Below are 22,347 nucleotides of genomic sequence, written 5' to 3' on the forward strand. Positions count from 1 at the left end.
TAGCTGTACAGTCATATCTACAAAATTATGGTAGTTCTGACTTTTTTGCTCCGTTTATTGTCTTTAAAAATTTTTATTTCATGAACTAGACCCTGTAATTTTTTGTTTTAAGATTTTATTTATTTATTTGACAGAGAGAGAGACGCCATGAGAGAGGGAACACAAGCAGGGGGAGTAGGAGAAGGAGAAGCAGGCTTCCCACTGAGCCTGGAGCCCAATGCAGGACTTGATCCCAGGACCCTGGGATCATGACCTGAGCTGAAGGCAGACACTTAACAACTGAGCCACCCAGGCACCCTAGACCCTGTAATTTTAAAAATGGATAAAATTGACAGCTCCATCTTATTCCTGATTTTTATAGGGATTCTATTAGTATTTCAGCATTAAAATGGTATTCAGTTTTGATACTCTTACCATGTTTAGGATGTTTTCTTTTTTTCTTATTTTTTTCCTTCAGGAATAACTATTGAATTCTTTGATGAATTTTTTAGTATAGATATAGTCCTGCAAAGGGGTAGATAGGGATGCAGGCAGGGGAGGGCGTAGGCAAGCAGTGGGGTGGGGTGGGCCTAAAAAAGAGAAAAAGGAAAAAAAGAAATACTCCTGCATTTTCATGTGTCAGTGTAATTAGTGATGTTGGTAGATTTCCTAATGTACCATGCTTGGGGTCCTGGAGTAAGTCTGATTTGTCATGATGGTTTATTATTTTTAAGCTCTGTTAGATCAGAGTTGCTGATACTTAGTTTAGAACATTGGCGTCTGTATTCGTAAGTGTGGTTATTATTTTCCTCCATGTGTGCCATCTATGTCAGATTTTAGTCTTGAACAAAGTTAGATTTTTCCTTATACGCTCAAGGACAGTTTGAATAACAGGAATACCTGTTCCTTTAGAGGATCTTTTTATATCACAATCTGAGCCTGGTTCCTACTTTTAGTAATTGATAGTTCTAGCAGGAATAGGAATAGTTAAGTTCGACCAGTAAAAAATGAAATGAAACATCCAGAAACAGATCAAATTAACATATAGTTAATATATTAAAAATTAACAGTTCAAATTTATAGGGAGAGGGTAAATTATTATTATAAATGATGTTGGGAAAATTAACTTTCCATTTGAAAGAAAACAAAGTTAGAGCACTACCTCATACCATATTCTTAAATTTTATTGAATTAATAATCTTAATGTAGAAATTAAAACTATTAAGGCATTTGAAGAAAATATGGGAACAATATTTTTATTACTTCTGGGAGGCTTTCTTATGATGAGAGGGAACCTGGAAACATCAGGGGAAAATTAACAGGTGCATTTAGGTTAAAAGTGAAAAAACATGCTGTTTTCCCCTGGGGATAAAAATATATGTCTATAAAAAATAAAAATTTAAAAAAAAAAAGTGAAAAAACAAAAACAAGAACAAAAGCTTTGTGTGCAGAAGACACCAAAAACCAAGCCAGAGGCAAGTAGCAGACTGCCAAACCTACTGGGTGATGTTATCTGTCACACTTCTAAAACATAGAAGGTTAATAATTATTACTTAGCAACAAAAAGGAAGGTTAAACTCAGAAATTTTGGACCTCGTATATGACATACTACAGAAGAATAAATAAAAGTAGGCAATAAATATATGACTGCTTTGCCAGTCTTTCTTACATATTTAAATATACAGCACTCTTTGATCTACAGATTCTATGTATTTATCCTACAAGAATAATAGCATTTATAGTTTTGGTCCTGTGTGTGTTTACATATATATGTATATATTTGTAGGTATATTTGGTTAACCTTAGCAAGCTGGGAAGGATACACTTTGAATTGTTAATATAACTGTTGGGGGGTTCTTTCAGAGGATGAAGTTGGATGGATGTGATTGGAATGACGTGTGTGTAGTTGAGCTATCTGTCATTCAGATACTGTTAGTGTAATAGCTCATATAAGTAAATGCAACTAGTAATATTAAAAATGAAGTGATTGATTTTAGCAGATTTTCTATCCTACTGCAGCCATTTAACTGCACCTATTCCAGATTTATTTATTTATTTATTTATCAATATTTTATTTATTTATTTGACAGACAGAGATCACAAGTAGGCAGAGAGGCAGGCAGAGAGAGAGGGGGAAGCAGGCTCCCTGCTGAGCAGAGAGCCCAAAGTACCTATTCCAGATTTAGAAAAGTGTTTGGTATGCCAGATTTGAAGATTATTATGAACTAATTAAGCTCTTTATTTTATGTACTCTTTGTAAAGAGGATCTTTACAACAATACCAAAATGGCTTCTTCCTATGCAAAAAGAAATGAGCTCTGGTCCCTAGAAGGAATATTTGTAGTGGAGAACTTGGAATATTGAAGAATATTTTAAATATATATTTTTAATTTTATGATTTTTAAAAGACGATTTTATTTATTTTAGAGAGAGAACAAGAGAGCATGCTGGGGGTTGGGGAGGGGCAGAGGGAGAGAATCTCAAACTGGGGCTCAGTTTCACGACCCTGAGATCATGACCTGAGCCAAAACCAAGAGCCTAATGCTTAACCTGATTAAGCTGCTCGGGTGCCCCTTGTTTTTGATTTTATGTACATGTGTGACACTTGGAATATAGTAAACTGGTGTTTGGGCAAATGCTGTGTCTTAATTTACATTTTTAGTTCTTAGTATAGTAAGTTGATTATTTCTCTTGATTTGACTAATTCATATTTGTTGTAGCATTTGGACATTTGCTGCATGAAGCTGTATAGTCCTGACAGTTTCTAAAATGATATGAAATCTTCCTAATTTAGATTCAAAGGAAATATTTAAGTAATTTAGGCAAAGTTTAGTTATTGAATAGTTTATTCATAAATTTCTTATGTATATACATTATGTTTATATTGGTTCAATTGATCTTCTTATTAAATAATGTGGACAGTATTTCTTTCCTAACTTTAATGAAGGACTGTTATTTCGGGCCACTTGAATATCCTTTCGTACAAATTTGAGTACACTACAGCCCATGAGCCAAATCCAGCATGCTGCCTGTTTTTGTCACTAAAGTTTTCCTGGAACACAGCTGTGCTCATCCCTGCATGTATTGTCTGTGGCTGCTTTTACGGCATAGAGGCAGAGTTGGGTAGTTATGACAGACACTATATGGCCAACAAAAAGCTCTGGCTTTTTGTAGAAAAAATTGCCAAACCTTGCTTTAGAACATTAGTGACTATGGATTGCCTTACATACCTATATTCAGACTCTCCAGGGAATTTTTGGACCAATTCTGCTTATGGTCACAATTCATTTAGTCAAACATTTATTGAGTTTTATGCTAGACACATTTCTAGGTGCTGGAGACACCAGGAGAGAATGGTGAACACGACACATAAAGTTTCTGTCCTCAGGAAGTTGTCATTTGAGTGTAGGGGAGACAGATAATTAAAAGTGAAAATTGTCCTCTTAAAAACAGTAGATTTTGAGGAGGGGAGAAATAGGGTGGCTGGGTGATGGATATTGGGGAGTTTGTGTACTATGGTGAATGCTGTGAATTGTGTAAGACTGATGATTCACAGACCTGTACCCCTGAAACAAATAGTACTTTGTATGTTAATTAAAAAAAGAATAGATTTTTTTTCTGATGAGAGGAATCATAGATTTATTAAGAAAATATTATACTGGGTGCCTGGGTGGCTCAGTGGGTTAAGCCGCTGCCTTCGGCTCAGGTCATGATCTCAGGATCCTGGGATCGAGTCCCGCATCGGGATCTCTGCTCAGCAGGGATCCTGTTTCCCTCTCTCTCTCTCTGCCTGCCTCTCTGTCTACTGTGAACTCTCTCTGTCAAATAAATAAATAAAATCTTTAAAAAAAAAAAAAAAGAAAAGAAAATATTATACTGACTTGAGTTTGCCATATATATTGAACCTCAGGTAAATATTATATGGGGTACAGTGTCCATTGTTATTGAGACTTATTTTGGAAATTGGTGAGATTTGTGGTGATCATTCTTGTTTTGGGGTTATTTTGGGTTCTTTTTTTTTCCATTTTTATTTTGGGTTCTTAATCTGTTACTAAGTTGAATTCCTCACTGTGGATGTTAGGAGCTCAATAATTATATGTCAAATTCATTGGGTAGATATTAAATTTTCTGTTAGAGAAATTCAGTGCTAAAATAAAAAAATATATATTTAACACATATCAGATGCTCTGCTATAGTTTATATATTGTACCTCATTTACTCCTCGTAACTCTATGAGTTGTTATTATTATAATTCCTTTCATTGGAATGATAAAGCCCAGAGTTCAGAGAGGTAAGGTGAAGCAGTTCAAAGATGACATCTGTTCATATTAGCATATTGGTGTGGCTCTCTCCAGGGCTGGAGCTCCTGGCCAAAGTGCTGCTTAATTCTTTTATGAGATATGCAAATAAGTGTTTTCAAGTTGGCATTAATCTGAATGGAACTTTACTTTTAATTGTCCTTTAATCCTTTTTCTTCTTTCTTTTAATGGATTATTGACATTTGAAAATACAGAAGGTAATTTTTTTCTTCTTTTTCATTGTGTGTTTCAGATAATATAATCCAGGAATGTGGAAAAGAAGAAATCTGCAAAGATAAAATTCAAGTAAACATAACACAGCCAGGAAGAAAGCGATTAATTTCATCAGGAAGTTCAGACAGTACATCAGCAGAACAAGATACAGGGAAAAAATGCAGAGATGCTGATCAAGAAGAGACTATCACTTCATCCAAGGTGATTTTTTTTTTTTTAATGTATTATTTGGGGGTGCCAGGCTGGCTTAGTTGGTAGCATGTGTCTTTTGACCTGGAGGTTGTGGGTTTGAGCCCCACATTGGGTGTAGAAATTAAAAATAAAATCTTAAAAAAAATTTATTATTTGATCATTTGTTTTCTTCATCAAGTGTTCTAGATAAGAATTAATTATATGCTGTATACAGCAAGGAAAAACCAAAGATGTTCTTTATTACTGAGTTTATGAAGATAAAATCTAGCCCAAATTTTTTTGGCTTACTAAAATTAATATAGTACTTACTTTGTAGAAAACAAATCTACTTAATATAGAATTTTTCAGATTGGAAAAAAAGTGGAGACTTGACGGTTGTAATGGGTGCCTCCATTCTGAAAACCTGGGTTCTTTTATTGGTCATTCTCAGACTACATATAATCACCTTTTTCTTGATACCTATGAAGAACAACTGATAGGCTAGTTCTTAATAGCCTGTTGCAGCATTACTTCTGGGCTAATTTCAGTATTTGAAAAACTTCTCTTTCCTCTTTCAGTTTTTGCTAACTCACTAGAATAGTTTGGCTGACTTAAGCATTCTTTAACACTGGGTACTTAATGAAAATGGGGCCTATTATTGGATGCCTTTTAAAAAAAAAAAGAGGGAGTTAGAGAGAGAGATTGCACAAATGAGTGAGCAAGCCCAGGGCAGAAAGGTTAGGTATCTTTCCTCTTTAGAGAGACATGGCTTTAGGTAATAGTTTTTATGAGTGTTACAGACCTATGGCCCAGCTTCATGGGTCTCCATCTTTTTAGTGTCAGTGAACACCAAAGGAGTAGGTTGGTTTTAGAGTAGTGTACACTGGGATGATTGAAATGCTGTCTGCTCTTCCGGAGGTTTGGGTCTTTTGTAGTACTCGCTTCATTCCAGCTTCCTCTCCCATTAGGAAAGATCTAACTTCTCGCTGGATCCTTTCTTCTAGTTAGGGAAGTGGGGTCTAATCCCCATAGGGTCAACATCTTGACTTACTTATGGAGTCAGGTTTAATAAATGAAAACACAACATTTTCTGACTCACATGTATTGACCATAACAAGTTATTAAGATAAATCTTGTTTAACTTTAACTCAGGAATACCTGGGTGGCTCAGCTGGTTGGGCATCTGCCTTTGGCTTTGGTCATGATCTAGGATTCCTGGTATCAGGCCTGGCATGGGGATTCCCCCTGCTGGGGAGAGGGAAGCCTGCTTCTCCCTCTCCCTCCCCTTCTGCCTCTGCCTCTCCCCTGTTGGGCACTTTCTCTCTGTCAAATAAATAAATAAATGAAGTCTTTAAAAAAAAAAAAAAAACTTGTTTAACTTTGAGTCCTAATATGCTATATTCTCTGAACAATTTGTGTATAAAGGGATGGGAGGAATTGTTGGACATCATCTTTGATAATTATTAGCACACAAACATAGAGGAATAATTCAGTTTTCAGAATGGAAAGGAAAACAGCAGGAACTATAGATTATAAAGACCACCTGGTACAAGGGACTTGACCAAAATCTTATTGGTCTATGGTTTTCCCATCTTTGCCTCTCGAATCATCCTTCACTGCTGATGGCAGGCTTGCTTCACACGGTATAAAATGTGGGCGCTGGTAGCTCCAGGCTCATGTCATCTCGTTTTTCAACTTAAGAGGAAAAATGAGAGTTTCTCTGTGGTTGCTTCTGTGGTAAATTCTAGGGACTTGATCGTGAAATCTCTACTTAGACCATTCACAGTGCTCAGACAGATGAAGTAGTATCATTACCCCTTTGTAGTCATATATACACCCATTATCAGACAGATGGAGGAAAGGGGGTCTAGAAAGAATAAATAATAGGTATTGTAGTATTTTTGGACAGCAGAATACTATAGTTAGATCCGGATAAATTCAGAAACTGGTAGTTTTTAAGTTGGTCGACATCAACTTAACAAATGAGGTTTGGAATGGTTGGAAACACATGGGATATACCGTAAGGTGAAAGAGCTGATGTGAGGAAGAAGAGACTTGCAGAATTTCATGCACCTAGAGGGGATTCTCTTGTTTTGGCTTGGCCTCTGTTGAGTGATCAGGTGTCAGGGTGGTCAGTTTAAGACAGAGAGCCAACCTGAAAGTAACTCAAGCCTTTCTTCAGTTAGTGTGACAGTGCAAGCAAAAGGGGAAATGACTTGTCGGCTCCCCAGTGTTCCATTTTGTTCCAGGGAACAGCACTTGGCAAGAATCAGCACATAGGTGTAGAGAATTCTCTAACTTCTGAGGAGCCTTGGACCAAAGGCTTTGCTTCTTTCTAGACAAGGATGAAGGAGAAGAGGAGAGGAGGAGTGAAAAGATACTGAGTCAAAAGTACAGAAAAGTGCCTCAGTTGAAGCCCCACGTAGGGGAATCACTGAAGATCGATGGGAAGGGCCTAAGCCCACACCCCTCCCCCACACCTACCAAAGAAGCTCTGGATGGAGGCACCTGGGCTAGGAATGCACCATAAACATGGCTAGCCCACTGAGGCTTGAGTCCTCGATTGCAACTCCCTCCAGAAAACTGTAACACACTGGCTGTGCACCATGTCTGCTGTGGGGAGGGCAACTTCCCCCATGAGGCCTGCTGGCCAAAGCCTTGTGATTGTCCAAGCTTGGGCCTGAAGGATCATATATAGGATTTTGGCCTAGCGCCAGACTCCTCAGTCTGCATCTTGCCCTGCTGACTGCTGAACCACATCAGTTCCAGGCAGACCAAGTGGCCTGAGTGTCCTACAGCCCGCTTCTGTCTATTCCTTTTTTTTTTTTTTTTTTTTTAAGATTTTATTTATTTATTTGACAGAGAGAAATCACAAGTAGATGGAGAGGCAGGCAGAGAGAGAGAGAGAGGGAAGTAGGCTCCCTGCTGAGCAGAGATCCCGACGCGGGACTCGATCCCAGGACCCTGAGATCTTGACCCGAGCCGAAGGCAGCGGCTTAACCCACTGAGCCACCCAGGCGCCCCCTGTCTATTCCTTTTAATCTGAGTTAGAGTCCCCCCTACCTTGAATCTCATCTACTTTTCTTTTTTTCTTTTTTTAAACTGTATAGAATTGTATTTTGTTTTCCTTAACTTTGACAAGTTCTTTATAGATTTCGGACACTAGCCCTTTATCTGATAAAACATTTGTAAATACCTTCTCCCATTCTGTTGATTATCTTTTGGTTTTGTCGACTGTTTCCTTTGCTATGCAAAAGCTTTTTATCTTGATGAAGTCCCTATAGTTCATTTTTGCCTGTGTTTCCCTTGCCTTTGGAGACATGTCTAGCAAAAAGTTGCTGCGGCTACAGCCAGAGATGTTACTGCCTGTGTTCTCAAGGATTTTGTTGGATTTCTGTTTCAGATTGAGGCGTTTCATCAAAATTGAGTCTATTTTTGTGTATGGTGTAAGGAGATGGTCCAGTTTTATTCTTCTGCATGTGGCTGTCCCATTTTCCCAACACCATTTGTTGAAGAGACTGTCTTTTTTCCATTGGACATTCTTTCCTGCTTTGTCAAAGATTAGTTAACCATAGAGTAGAGGGACTATTTCTGGGTTCTCTGTTCTGTTTCTTTCTTTCTTTTTTTTTTTTTTTAAGATTTTATTTATTTATTTGACAGAGAGATGGAGAGCCCAAGTAGGCAGAGTGGCAGGCAGAGGGAAAGGAAGAGGGAGAAGCAGTCTCTCCACTAAGCAGGGAGCCCAATGTGGGGCTTGATCCTAGGACCTCAGGATCATGACCTGAGCTGAAGGCAGATGCTCAACCGACTGAGCCACCCAAGCACCCCTCAGTTCTGTTTCTTTTATCTGTGTGTCTGTTTTTGTGTCAGTACCATACTATTCAGGGGTCTTTTCTGGTTCCATATAAATTTTCAGATTATTTGTTCCACCTCGGTGAAAAAAGTTGATGGTGTTTTGATGGGGATTGTATTGAATGTGTAGATTGTTCTAGGTAACATAGACATTTTAATAATATTTGTCCTTCCAACCCATAAACATGGAACTAAGGTCTCCTACTCTGCTATCTTAGAAAGTTAATCTTGCCTTTCTGTTTTGATAGGCTTGACTAGACATTGTAGAAGGTGGCATAGTAAGCTAACAATTTATAATAATATAATCTTTCCTCCATTTCCACCCCCCTCATACTTGTCTGACCTATATCTAAATTTCACATTTAAGTCTTTGGGTATTTATATTAATTTGTCCTTATTTGAGCCTTGGGACTGATTGTGATAGATGATATGGCAGGTTAAATTATCTTGACCTCTAGTTCTAGCTACAGGGGTCATGAGTCGCTAAGTCACAGTGGGCCTCTTAGTTTAATTAACCATGAACAGCCCAGAAGTCCATTCAGGCAGTAAGATATTAAAGAGATAAAAAGAGGAGAAAAACACCCAATTTAGCGTGTCTTGAAGATGGAGGTTGTTCTGCCTTATCAGGGTGCTATAGTGATTTATTTGGCAAAACCAATAATTTAGCAAGTGTTTATCTCAGGAAGTATGAATCCCGAGAACTGATTGTAGAGTGTCATGTACCCCTATTGGTTGTTTGTATGTATCATTTTTTTTCTTCCAACTTAAAGACTGCAATCAGGGTTATTCAGAAAGTTGTTGTTGTGTTTTTTGTTTTTTGGTTTTTTTAAGTCGTCCAGGTGTTCAATGAAGCTTTTAAGACATTACCAAAAAGGTTGTTTATTCCTGAAAGCTGGTTGGGGGTGGGGTGGTATCTATGCTATTTTGAGAGTATCTTCATTGTCCTGAGCACCTTGGCTTGGTTGCTTATATTACATTGTTTGGTGGAAGGTGTATATTTCAGGGTGGGGGGAGGGGAGATGCTTATTTAATCTCTTTGAAGGAGATTTTTATATTAGGTGTTGAAAGGATGGTTGGTGCTAGCAAATGGGGTTAGTGAGAAGGAAAACAGTCCATGAGCAGCACAGCGTGAGCAGAGACATAGAGGCAGGAGAGTGTGTGTGGCCCATGGATGTCATCTGCGCTGGAGTGTCACGCAAGTTCTTGCATGGACGGGTGCGTGGATGTGGGTGGGCGGGGTGAGGGGAGGAAGCTTCCACAACTCAGAGGCACTTGATGCCAGACTGTACAGAAATTAGGACTGTACTTCATGGCCTCAGAGACTCTTTGAAGTGTTTTGGGAAGGAGAGTAAAGGGACAGGAAGATGGCATAACAACCATACATAAGATGGAGGCAGGAACTGCCTAAAAAGCTGCCATGGGAGGCCGAAGGGAATGAAGGCCTGAGCTAGACAGTGGCACTGGACCAAAAAGAAGTAGAGGGCCATGAGAGACATTTTGAAGGTAGAACTAACAGAGCCTGATGACTAACAGCATATTGAGGAGGAAGTATTGAAAATGTTCTTTAGGGGTATCTGGGTGGCTCAGTAGGTTAAGTGTCCGACTCTTGATTTTGGCTAAGGTCATGATCTCAGGGTCGTGGGATCAAACCCAGCATAGAGCTTTGGGCTGGGTGTGGGGCCTGCTTAGGATTTTCTCTCTCCCTTTTGCTCTTGCCATCCCTCCTTCCCAACTCCCATGCACACGTGCATACACACACTCTTTCTCTGTCAAAAAAAAAAAAAAAAAAAAAATCAGGACTAAGGAGAGAGTTCTATTATATCTGCATTATTTGGAAGCAAACTTGGACACAGTGCATTTAGAGTGTAGGTGTATATGGAGATGGAGGCTTTGGTAGCGAGAGCTATTTCCAGGGTTGCTGCCTGCCCTGTATGTATATGCCGCTGTGCTAATGCTGTGTGCTAGCTGTGAGGCATCTCATTTCTTTCCATACACATGCCGGCTGTGAAGTCCTACTCCTCTATTTCTTCATGAAAGTAGCAGGGGAGATGAAGAATGTAATTCTTACTGCACAGCCATCTCTTAGGTAAGGCTGTATTGCCCCAGTGCTCCACAGTATTGGTTTACTACATCAGAGAATCCTGTATCCTTTGCTTTTCTGATGGGCCACTTAACACCATTTACAGCATGGCTTTCCTCAGCCCCACAGAGACATCTTTTCATTCATTCATTTATTCAGCAAGCATTCATTAAGGAAGTAGTAGCGATATCATGGCATTGATAATGCTGTTAACTAAAACAAACACATAACCATTTACCTAGCTCTTATTATGGGCTAGACCCACAACTATACTTACTTCATTTCATTTTTAGAAAATCCTGGAAAGTTGATTGATAATATCCCCAGTTTACCAATTGAGAGACCTGAGACTCCAAGAGTTGGAATCAACTTGTTCAAAGTCAAAAGTTAGGAAATGGCTAAACTATTATTCATGATACGATTTTTTTTTTTTTTTTTTTTTACTTCAAAGATTATTCTAGTAATCTTTACACTAAGCTGTCTTTCTGTTATATGCAAGGCAGTGTGCTAGAATCTGGGATAAAACATGAGTAAGAGATAGCTGATTAGAAGCTCATAGTTCTGTGGGGGACATGATTCAAAATCATGAAATAATGTTGACACCACATTGATTTTTCTGGGGGCTTTGGGGCTGCCTAAGCCAACTTCCAGGGAAGGGATCCTCATTCTTTTCAGGGGCAGCAAATTACCTCGGCAAACTTATATTGGGCTGAATCTTAACAGAAGAGGTAGAAGTAGGAATCCATCCAGGTAGATGGGCAGCAGGTACAGGAGCAGAGGAAGTACTGATAGCCTGCTGGGAACTATTGTTTTTAGAATTTGTGCTGTAAAGCCAGGTGAGTATGGAGTTGGCAGTGGGGACCAGTCATAGAGGGAGGAATTTGAGAGGATTTTGGCCGCAGAGGTAATCCTGGAAGCTCTTTGGAGGAGAGACTGAAAGAGAATAAAATGAAAGGGAAATGAGAGAGGAAATGAGGACATCTCAGTCAAGAAATAAAGAGACTCTGATCCAGGTTGGTGGCATTAAGGATGGCACAGAGGCATCAGGTCAGAGAAATATTTAAGAAATAAAACTGCAGGACTTGTTGCTTGGATCTGAGCAGAGTGAGGGAAAAGAAGGACTGAAAGATACACTTGAAAGGTTCTGGCCAGAATGAATGGAGAAGCTATGTTGGCACAAACTTTGGTATAGAATACAGAGGGAGGATTTTAGTTTTCACATTTTGAGTTTGAGGTGCATAGGATATTGATGAAGAAATGTCTAGTTAGTGGTTGACAAAGTTTGAAGCTCAAGAGTGAAGGTGGGGCTGGAGGTTGGGATTTTTAATCCTTAGTATGTGGGTGCTAATGAGACTAATGCAGGACTTTGAAGGCAACTTATCAGTACAGGCATTCTTTTCAGGGGCAGCAAATTACCTCGGCGAACTTATATTGGGCAGAAGTTCTGTAGCCTGTCCCTTGTGGTACATTAAAAACTTCAGATGGTTGAAGGGCAAGGGAGGGCTTGCTGGGCAAATTAACAGACAATTTAATACTCTTAATAGTACATTCCAGCCATTGCCAAGCACCAATGTCACCTTACACCAGCTTGATCCCTGAGGCCTGTAGCATATATTTTTATAGTATAGGGAACCCCGTTTCTCTATTATGAACCTTCAGCCACCCACATTTCATTCTTCACCTTTGCGTCCAAGCAGTGTAGGTGCTTAAAAGCACCGACCTCTCTGCCTTTCTCCTGCTTCTTCTAAGTACACACCTTCCATCTTTTCTCTTCCCTCGCTTGCCAATTCAATGAGCTTTGTAATTGGCACAGGACAAATTTATGTCTCAGCAAACTTACAAATTACTGCATGTAATGGATTTTTGGGATCCTTTATAAATAATTGAAATCATGAATGTTAAATTCTTGAATGCCAAGGGCCCACTGAGTATCAATATTTCATGAAGTTCCATAAAGGACATTATGAATTCCAGCTTTTGTGCCTCCTAAAATATATTTGAGAACCCCTGATCCACAGTATTGGTATCTGTGACTTTATCATTTCTTTCTCTTTTAGAATAAATTAGTGTGTTAATTATTCTTTGTGAAGATTGAAAAAAAAAAAAAAACAGTAGAGTTGAAATAATGTTAAACATTTATCTTTTGTTTTCTTTGGCCTGTTTTCTATTTTTTAAATGGCCAAAAAATGCATGCGGTTATTCAAAAAAGAATGTTAGAACATGTGAAGTATAAAGTAAAATCTTGATTTGCCTTATCCTTCAATCCCATTGGCCTTACTACTGTTTTGGTTTGTATCCTTCTAAACATTTTTATTTGAATTTATACAAGTAAATACATAGGTGGACGGGGATTTTTTTTTTTTTAAGCTAAACAGAATTGGGTGTGTGTGTATATGTATATGTATGTATATTTGTATATATATATAAGATTCTTTAATTAAAAAATCTTATATGTAGAGAGAAATCTATTAATTTTCAACCTTTGCATAGTGTTTCATGGTAAGAATGGATTCTAATTTATTTAACTGCTTCTCTAGTTGTGTCTCTTTTTTCCCTATAATAATTGACAGGATATTGAATGGGATTTTTTTTTTTTTACCCTATCAATTCCAAACTGCTACTGAGGCCCAAAGCTGGGGACAAAAGTTCTAAGTATAAGTATCTCATGATTGAAAGGACCCCCAGCAGTAAGAGTCAAGCCTTTCCCTGTGAGGCTTATTGAAAGGAATGAGAAGGGTTCGTCATCCTACCTCTGCCCCCCACCCCCGCCAGGCTTTATACAAAGAAACCCGAGAGGCCAGAAGATTTTAAGTTTTGGGGGAGTGCTCTGTTTGTGGGGAGATGTTATGTTCTGTCTTTGAAACCAAGAGAGAAAGCACTCTAAAACAATTCACTGTGGAGTTTAGAGATGCCAACAAGAACAAGAGACTGACATTTTATTGGACATTTGCTTAGCCAAGGGATTACTAACCTGCGCTGTTTCTACATAAACAGGGAAAAAGAAAATTGGTGAGTTGACTCGGTTAGGAACTGCCAAGGAGAAGGTGGGTCAGGATTGTCCCATTCCTACCCAAGAGTTCCAGTCCCTGGCATGTGTGAGTTTGGTCCTGTATTGGCGGGAGATGAGATCAGGGTGTAACTGAGCAGTGTGGGAGAAAAGAGTAGGTGTTTTAGAGAATTGTGGCATGAATACCACCAGGTGAGGGTTAGCTCCAAGAGGTAGCCAGATTGCCTTTCTTATAGGTTGTTTATTACCATTCAAGAAATATGGTAAGAACTAGGTTCGTTTTGCAAGATCTTTAGTCAGTTTGGACTAAAACTTTTAAAAAAACTTACATACTATGTATCTTAAAAAAGCAAAGATCAGGGGCACCTGGGTGGCTCAGCTGGTTAAGTGTCTGCCTTCAGCTCAAGTCATGATCCCAGGGGCCTGGGATTGAGCCCCACTTTGCCTGCTCAGCAGGAAGTCTGCTTGTCCCTCTCCCTCTCCTGCCCACCATTCCCCTGCCCTGGCTCATGCTCACTCTCTCTCTAACTCTCAAAAAAAAAAAAAAAAAAAAAAAAAAAAAAAAAATATATATATATATATATATATATATATATATATATATATATATAGTTGAATGGCAAAATTGGTAAATGATAAATGGCAATGGTTAAATATATATATATATATGAAAAAAGAAAAGACTATCAGAACATTTAAGTAATTGGACATTTCGGTGGCTCAGTTGGTTAAACAACTGCCTTCACCTCAGGTCATGATCCTAGCATCTTAGGATGGAGTCCCACATCCGGCTCCCTCCTCGACAGGGAGTCTGCTTCTTCCTCTGACCTCTCCCCTCTCATGCTGTCTCTCTCTATCTCTCAAATAAATAAAACAAATCTTTAAAAAAATGTAATTAGTCCCAAAGAAGTCATGCTAATGAGTATCTTCTCAGGAAATGTGAGCCATTGGATATTAAGTGATATCAAAACCAGTTTTCTCCAGGTGGCAGCCAGCATACACGAATCCTTAGTTATAAATGGGTTTGAACCTTCACATATACCTGTTATGTTGTCAGCACATCCCAGTAGTGGTTACCAGGAGGACTGAAGTTTATCGGAGCTATGTTTCTACTCCACAGGAAGTTAGGTAATTAAGGAGTCATTTTTAATAGGATACGAATAGGCTTACTGTTTGTCCTGGTAGTAAGTACGGATTAAAAAGTTTCTGCAGTGCTAATGAGAATGTTTACTTGGTTCAAAACACCTTTTTGGTTAAACTGAAACTTTTATCCGACCACTTCAAAGAAATCATATTTATTTTCTGAGTTTGTTGTGACACAGCTTCATCCAAGTTTTTCTATGTGAGGGAGGAGCAATTTTACCATTCAACTGAAGGGGAAAAAGTCATGATTGTATTTAGAGGGTAGAAATAAGTATTTCAGTAACAGCAATTATAAAGACAGTACAAGTTAAGAGCATGACACATTATTGAACAGGGAGTTTAAAAGACTAGTAGTGTTCAGGGAAAAATTATATTCAAATGGAAGCAAAGTTTTATTCTCTTAATGTTTCATTTGTATTTTTCTGGTTCTTTTTCAATGAATGCTTGATGTGATTGTAAATGTTTGATACAGGTATATATTTTCTTTTCTTTTTTAAAGATTTTTTTAATATATTTTTTTAAATTCTTTTCAGCCTAACAGAATTTATTGTTTATGCACCACACCCAGTGCTCCATGTAATACGTGCCCTCCATAATACTCACCACCTGGCTCCCCCAACCTCCCACCCCCAACCCCTTCAAAACCCTCAGGTTGTTTTTCAGAGTCTATAGTCTCTCATGGTTCATCTTCCCCTTCCAGTTTCCCTTAACTCCCTTCTCTCCATCTCCCTACGTCCTCCATGTTATTTGTTATGCTCCACAAATAAGTGAAACCATATGATAATTGACTCTCTCTGCTTGACTTATTTCACTCAGCATAATCTCTTCCAGTCCCGTCCATGTTGATACAAAAGTTAGGTATTCATCCATTCTGATGGAGGCGTAATACTCCATAGTGTATATGGACCACATCTTCCTTATCCATTCGTCCGTTGAAGGGCATCTTGGTTCTTTCCACAGTTTGGCAACTGTGGCCATTGCTGCTATGAACATAGGGGTACAGATGGCCCTTCTTTTCACTACATCTGTATCTTTGGGGTAAATACCCAGTAGTGCAATTGCAGGGTCATAGGGAAGCTCTGTTTTTAATTTCTTAAGGAATCTCCACACTGTTCTACAAAGTGGCTGCACCAACTTGCATTCCCACCAACAGTGTAAGAGGGTTCCCCTTTCTCTACATCCTCTCCAACACACGTTTCCTGTCTTGCTAATTTTGGCCATTCTAACTGGTGTAAGGTGGTATCTCAATGTGGTTTTAATTTGAATCTCCCTGATGGCTAGTGATGATGAACATTTTTTCATGTGTCTGATAGCCATTTGTATGTCTTCATTGGAGAAGTGTCTGTTCATGTCTTCTGCCCATTTTTTGACGAGATTATCTGTTTTGTGTGTGTTGAGTTTGAGAAGTTCTTTATAGATCCTGGATATCAGCCTTTTGTCTTTTGAATGTTGAACCATCCTTGTAACCCAGGGATAAATCTCACCTGGTCATGGTGGATAATCTTTTTAATGTGCTATTGGATCCTGTTTACTCGGATCTTGTTGAGAATCTTAGGATCCATATTCATCAGTAATATTGGTTTGAAATTCTCCTTTTTGGTGGGGTCTTTACCTGGTTTGGGGATCAAGGTAATGCTGACTTCATAAAATGAGTCTGGAAGTTTTCTTTCTGCTTCAATTTTTTGAAACAGCTTCAGGAGAATAGGTGTTATTTCTTTGAAAGTTTGGTAGAGTTCCCCAGCGAATCTCTCAGGTCCTGGGCTCTTGTTTTTTGGGAGGTTTTTGATCACTGCTTCAATCTTGTTACTAGATATCGGTTTATTCAGGTTATCCAGTTTCTTCTTGGTTCAATTTTGGGAGTTTATAATTTTCCAGGAATGCATCCATTTCATCTAGGTTTCTTAACTTATTGGCATATAACTGTTGATAATAACTTCTGATGATTATAATCTATTTCCTTGGTGTTAGTTGTGATCTCTCCCTTTTCATTCATAATTGTATTAATTTGAGCTTTCTCTTTTTTCTTTTGGATTAGTGTGGCCAATGGTTATCGATCTTATTGATTCTTTCAAAAAACCAGCTTCTAGTTTCCTTGATACGTTCTACTGTATCTCTAGTTTCTATCTCATTGATCTCTGCTCTAATCTTGATTATTTCCCTTCTTGTGTGTGGAGTTGGCTTAACTTGTTGTTGATTCTCCAGTTCTTTAAGGTGTAGAGACAGCTGGTGTATTCTGGATTTTTCAAATTTTTTGAGGGAGGCTTGGATGGCTATGTATTTCCCCCTTAGGACTGCCTTTGCTGTATCCCATAGGTTTGGGGCCGAAGTGTCTTCATTCTCATTGGTTTCCATGAATTGTTTTAAGTTCTTCTTTGATTGTCTGGTTGATCCAAGCATTCTTCATGGTGGTCTTTAGCTTCCAGGTGTTTGAGTTCCTTCCAAACTTTTCCTTGTGATTGAGCTCCAGTTTCAAAGCATTGTGATCTGAGAATATGCAGGGAATAATCTGTGTCTTTTGGTATCGGTTGAGCCCTGATTTGTGACCCAGTATGTGGTCTATTCTGGAGAAGGTTCCATGTGTACTTGAGAAGAATGAGTATTCTGTTGTTTTAGGGTGGAATGTTCTGTATATATCTATGAAGTCCATCTGGTCCAATGTGTCATTCAATGCTCTTGTTTCTTTATTGATTTTCTGCTTGGATTTTCTTTTTTTCTTTTCTTTTTTAAAGATTTTTTTTTTTTAAAGATTCTATTTATTTACCTGACAGAGATCCCAGGCAGGCAGAGAGGCAGGCAGAGAGGAAAGGAAGCAGGCCCCCTGCTGAGCAGAGAACCCGATGTGGGGCTCAATCCCAGGACCCTGGGACCATGACCCAAGCCGAAGGCAGAGGCCCCAACCCACCGAGCCACCCAGGCGCCCCAGATTTTCTTTTTTTTTAGGGTAATTTCTACACCCAGTGTGGGGCTCGATCTCACAACCCTGAGATCAAGAGTCACATGGTCTTCTGACTGTGCCAGTCAGGTGTCCCTGTATATTCCTTTTCTAATAACTGTAAATTGGTTTAAAGTAACCAAATTACAGACATGGAAAGTGGCGTTTTTAATAACTTTAAAATATGAATCTTTTTTTTAAATTTTTATTTTTTATAAACATATAATATATTTTTATCCCCAGGGGTACAGGTCTGTGAATCGCTAGGTTTACACACTTCACAGCACTCACCATAGCACATACCCTCCCCAATGTCCATAACCCCACTCCCCTTCTCCCAACACCCCTCTCCCCAGCAACCCTTAGTTTGTTTTGTGAGATTAAGAGTCACTTATGATTTGTCTCCCTCCCAATCCCATCTTGTTTCATTGTGAATCTTAAAAGTTTAAAAGTTATACATGTTGAATGAATCTTACAGTTTCATGCCTTTTTGCTTAAGCTTACATATTTCTTTTAAAACATCTTTCATTTATTTCTAATATCTTTTTTCTGATTTGTCTTTGTAGGCAATGCCAAGGTCATGTTCTGCAATCACATTAAGTAATACAGAGGTGAATGATATGAAGGCTAGTACACAGAGAAATGAAATCCCAATAGAGGAACTTGGTAAGGTTCCTGAACATAAAAGTATTGTGAAAGAAACACAAAGTAAAGAAGGCAAGGTGATGAGCTCTTCTGAGAGTCACTTGAGTGCCCAGGACAAGTCCTACCAAGAGGAGTCTCAAGGATCTCCTTCTGAGTCCAGCTCTGAACTCTCCAATCCTGAAACTTTGCATGCAAAGGCAACTGACTCAGTTGCACAAGGTTCTGAAGAAAACAAGATCAAGAGGACATCCTGCATGTATGGGGCAAACTGCTACAGGTAAAATGAAATTACAGGTAGCCCGGAATTCCATTATTTCCATAGCAGGTGGCTATGTAGTATATGTGTATTAAAAGCCTAGTAAAACACACTGAGCTAAGGGTAAGGAGCTTTATCATGTTTCTGCTTGTTTACACTTTCTCAGGATTCAGTGCTGTAAATCTTGCTAGAAGCTTTCAAGATACAGTGGAGGAATTGTTTCATATGTAGACATGCTGATTAATGCAAGGACATGAACTAGGAAATCCAGACTTGAGAACTGAACCACCCATACCTACTTATTTAATGTCTTATTTAGATATTAGAAAGATGTCCTCATAAATAGTTGTCGTATATAATATAACTCTCAAAAGAATTGTTAAGTTGTGTTTAAGGTGTCTTACTATACTTGTGTTTTCCCTTTATATTTTTCTAATTGTGCTTTTGAATCATCATGATGCTTTTATTTTGCTACCATGAGAGTTCTGTGCCAACCAGATGTCATGAGCTTTATTTTTAACAATGTAGCACATTGGTTCAATGTCTGGAATAATTAGATATGCATTAATATCCTATTAATTATTTTTTGTAGTATATCTAGAACTCTCATGTATCCTATTAATGGTTTTTTTCTGACAGTATATTTGCTACCCTCATAGGAAGAATCCTGTTCACTTTCAACACTTCAGTCACCCTGGTGATAGTGATTATGGAGGTGTCCAAGTCATGTATCAAGATGAGGCTGATGACCGGCCTGAATGTCCCTATGGAGCATCTTGTTACAGGTATGTACACCAAAATGTTAGGTTGTGCTCCTTTTCTCCTTAGTCTCTGTGGTATATTCAGAAGAAATGGCCGGCAACTTCTCACTTCAAGCCTTTACACTTCCATAAATAGTAGGTTTTCATTTTGTTAATAGGTAGGACTATAATATTTCTTTTAGATAATTATAAATTGTTCAAGTCATTAGCCTTGTAAATGTCTGAAATTGTTCCTCATTTCTAACTTCCTAAAATGCAAATCATATCATTGAAAAACTGTCGATGTTACCCCATCATACATACACTCTATCCAGGCTCCTTAGTGTGACATAAATCAATTCAGGATGTTATCTCTGCTTTCGTCAACTTCTGCCACTCTGCCATTCTTCCCAACACATGAAATTTGATCCTAAAAGAAAAGCACCTTCTTCTCTTTCCTTTCATAGCATGTCTGTATCATGCACCGAAGAATTTATCTGAAATCATTTTCTTAGGCTTAGGAAGTTCTTTTAGTATTTCTTTAGTGAAAATCTTACGGGAAAAGGATTCTTTTAGCTTTTGTGTATCTGAATATGTCCTAATTGATCAATTGATTGATGGCTCTTTTCATCTTTTCACTGGGTGTAGAATTTTAGCTTCGCACCTTTGGTTTTTTTGTCCGTCACTTTAAAGATGTTCCATTGACTCATGCATCTGTAGTTTCTGTTAAAAGTTACTTGTTTGTCTTATTGTCTTGAAATTAACCATCTTTTCCTCTGGCCATTTTTAAGATTTTGATCATGACCTTTTTTTTTTTTTTTTTTTTAAGTAAACTCTACCCTTAATGTGGGGCTCCAAAACTCATGATCCAAGATTAAGAGTCTCATGTTTTATCAGGTGAACCAGCCAGATGCCCTTCATCGCTTTTACTTTCAACTGTTTAACCTGTGTTTAGGTATGATTTTTTTTTTTTTTAACATCTATCTTGTCTGGGGTTCACTGAGCTTTTTTGCATGTTGTTTGTCTTTGTTAGTTTGAAGACATTGCTTAGCTATTATCTCATCTCTCAGATATTGTTCTGCCTCTTTCTATGTCTTCCCTCATTCTTCTACTCCAGTTAACCATGTTAAGTCTTTTGACTGTGTCCCCTATGTCCCATATATATTGTTTCATTCTTTCCATTACTTTTCTTTTTTTTTACCTCTGTGCCTCAGATTGGATATTTGCTGTTACTTGTCTTAGAGTTTAGTAATTCTCTCTTCTCATGTGTCTAGGCTGCTGATAAACCTATTCACAGAGTTCATAATTTCTAATACTGCATTTTATGCATGCTATTTTCCATTAGTGAGCATCCCCCCCACTCTGTTTGGCAGATAGGGCTAGTCATCTCTGTCCAGTCAGAGATTTGGATTATAAGTAATACCTACGTTGTTATTTTAATAAAACTCAATATGTCTTTGGTTTGTCTGTGTTCCTTTGGCATGGCTTGTCTAGACATTTAACAGAAAAGCAGGTCTCTGTCTTCTTAGCTCTGAAACTTCCCTTCGGGCATTCTGAGTTTAGCCAATTAGGCTACCACCCATGCATCCTAAAATCTGGCACATTTCTTGAGAGGAGACTAGTTATATGTTTGTTGCAGATCCTTTCTCCCTAGTGGGGCTTCATCTCTGAAATAACAACATGAATTAGAGATTTCATTCTACCAATGTGAAGTTCCTGGCACAAACGTTAAACCTCTTATACTTCCCAGGAACTCAACAGGTATTTCTTAGGAAGAATCAGCCTCGTGTTTGGGGTTCTTTTAGTTTTCAAATTGTCCTGACAACCCCATGAGCCCATGAAAAGCTCTACAAGTTTCTCTTTCTTCAACTAGAGTTCCTCCAGGTGACTCAGATCTTCAGTCCACACCAAGAACAGGCAAAGACCTCTAGGGAAGAAAATACCAGTGATTGTCAGCTAACCTAGGAAGGGCTTTTTCTCTGTGGAATTTTAGATAACCCAAAATTCTCATTGCTTCCACAGTTCTGTCATAAAAATAATTTTGACAGTTTATCAGGGTTTTTTCCCTGGTGGTTAAGATATTAACCTGCCATGATGTCCTGTGCCCTTCCTAGCAGCAAAATCCAAATGTGCCTATTGTTGAGAGGAATGAATGTGAAATCTAAAAAGTTCCTAAGAATCATCAAATGTGAAATACTGTCAAAATAATGTCAAAAATTGCTGCCTCCATGTCATCAGTCTCTTAATGAGAGGTCAGAACTGTGAGTAGGCAAGAGAAATTACTCCAAATCCAGTGACCTACATATGCTAATAGAAACTTTCAGATCTAGATCTAAATATATGTATATATTAAATATATGTATATATACATCGAGTGTATTTTTTTTTTCCATCTCTTTAGCTGCTTGGTGTGTTGGTTCAACTTGGAGATAAAATCTGAAGGGTTTTTTCCCTTGTTAATTTTAATTACAGTTCAGAGAGACTCTTGGAGAATGATAAATATGATTGCTTACTCTGACTACTAAAGGAATAAAGGAATGGGAATAAGAAAGGTTAATGAGTTGCCAAAGACTCTAAAGCCAGTGAGATGAAAACCAAGTCTCTTCCTTGCTCCATTCCAGCATTTCTCTGTGGCAGGGCCGGACTCCACCATTGTTACTTATGACTGGCTGGCTGGTTGGCTTCCTTCCTTTCTTTATTTTTTTAACATTTTATCTGTTTGAGAGAGAGAGCACAAGCACAGAGGAGGGGCAGAGAGAGAGGGAGAATCAGACTCCCCACTGAGTAGGGAGCCCAATGGGGGGGCTTGATCCCAGGACTTGGAGATCATGACCAGAGCCAAAGGCAGATGCTTAACTTACTGAGCCACCCAGGCACCCCTGTTCATGGCTTTCTAAAGTATTAGAGTGTTTGTTTTTTATTCAGTTGGCAAAGTAATATTTTGGAGTTAAAAAAAAAAAAAGCAACTGTAGATAAGTTACTTTGAAGAAATTGTGAATTTTTCAGATCAT

General features: G+C 38.4%; 1 protein-coding gene across 1 annotated transcript in view; it reads left to right on the forward strand.

The window, feature by feature from the left end:
* Window positions 1-22,347, forward strand: part of APLF (aprataxin and PNKP like factor) — an 81,835-nt gene that overhangs the window by 33,053 nt on the left and 26,435 nt on the right. Inside the window, exons 6-8 of the mRNA XM_059187854.1 lie at window positions 4,530-4,711; window positions 18,262-18,617; window positions 19,256-19,381. Coding sequence (XP_059043837.1) covers window positions 4,530-4,711; window positions 18,262-18,617; window positions 19,256-19,381 — 664 coding nt within the window. The remainder of the gene's footprint in view (window positions 1-4,529; window positions 4,712-18,261; window positions 18,618-19,255; window positions 19,382-22,347) is intronic.

The sequence above is a fragment of the Mustela lutreola genome, chromosome 9 (genome assembly GCF_030435805.1).
Source record: "Mustela lutreola isolate mMusLut2 chromosome 9, mMusLut2.pri, whole genome shotgun sequence".
NCBI lineage: Eukaryota > Metazoa > Chordata > Mammalia > Carnivora > Mustelidae > Mustela > Mustela lutreola.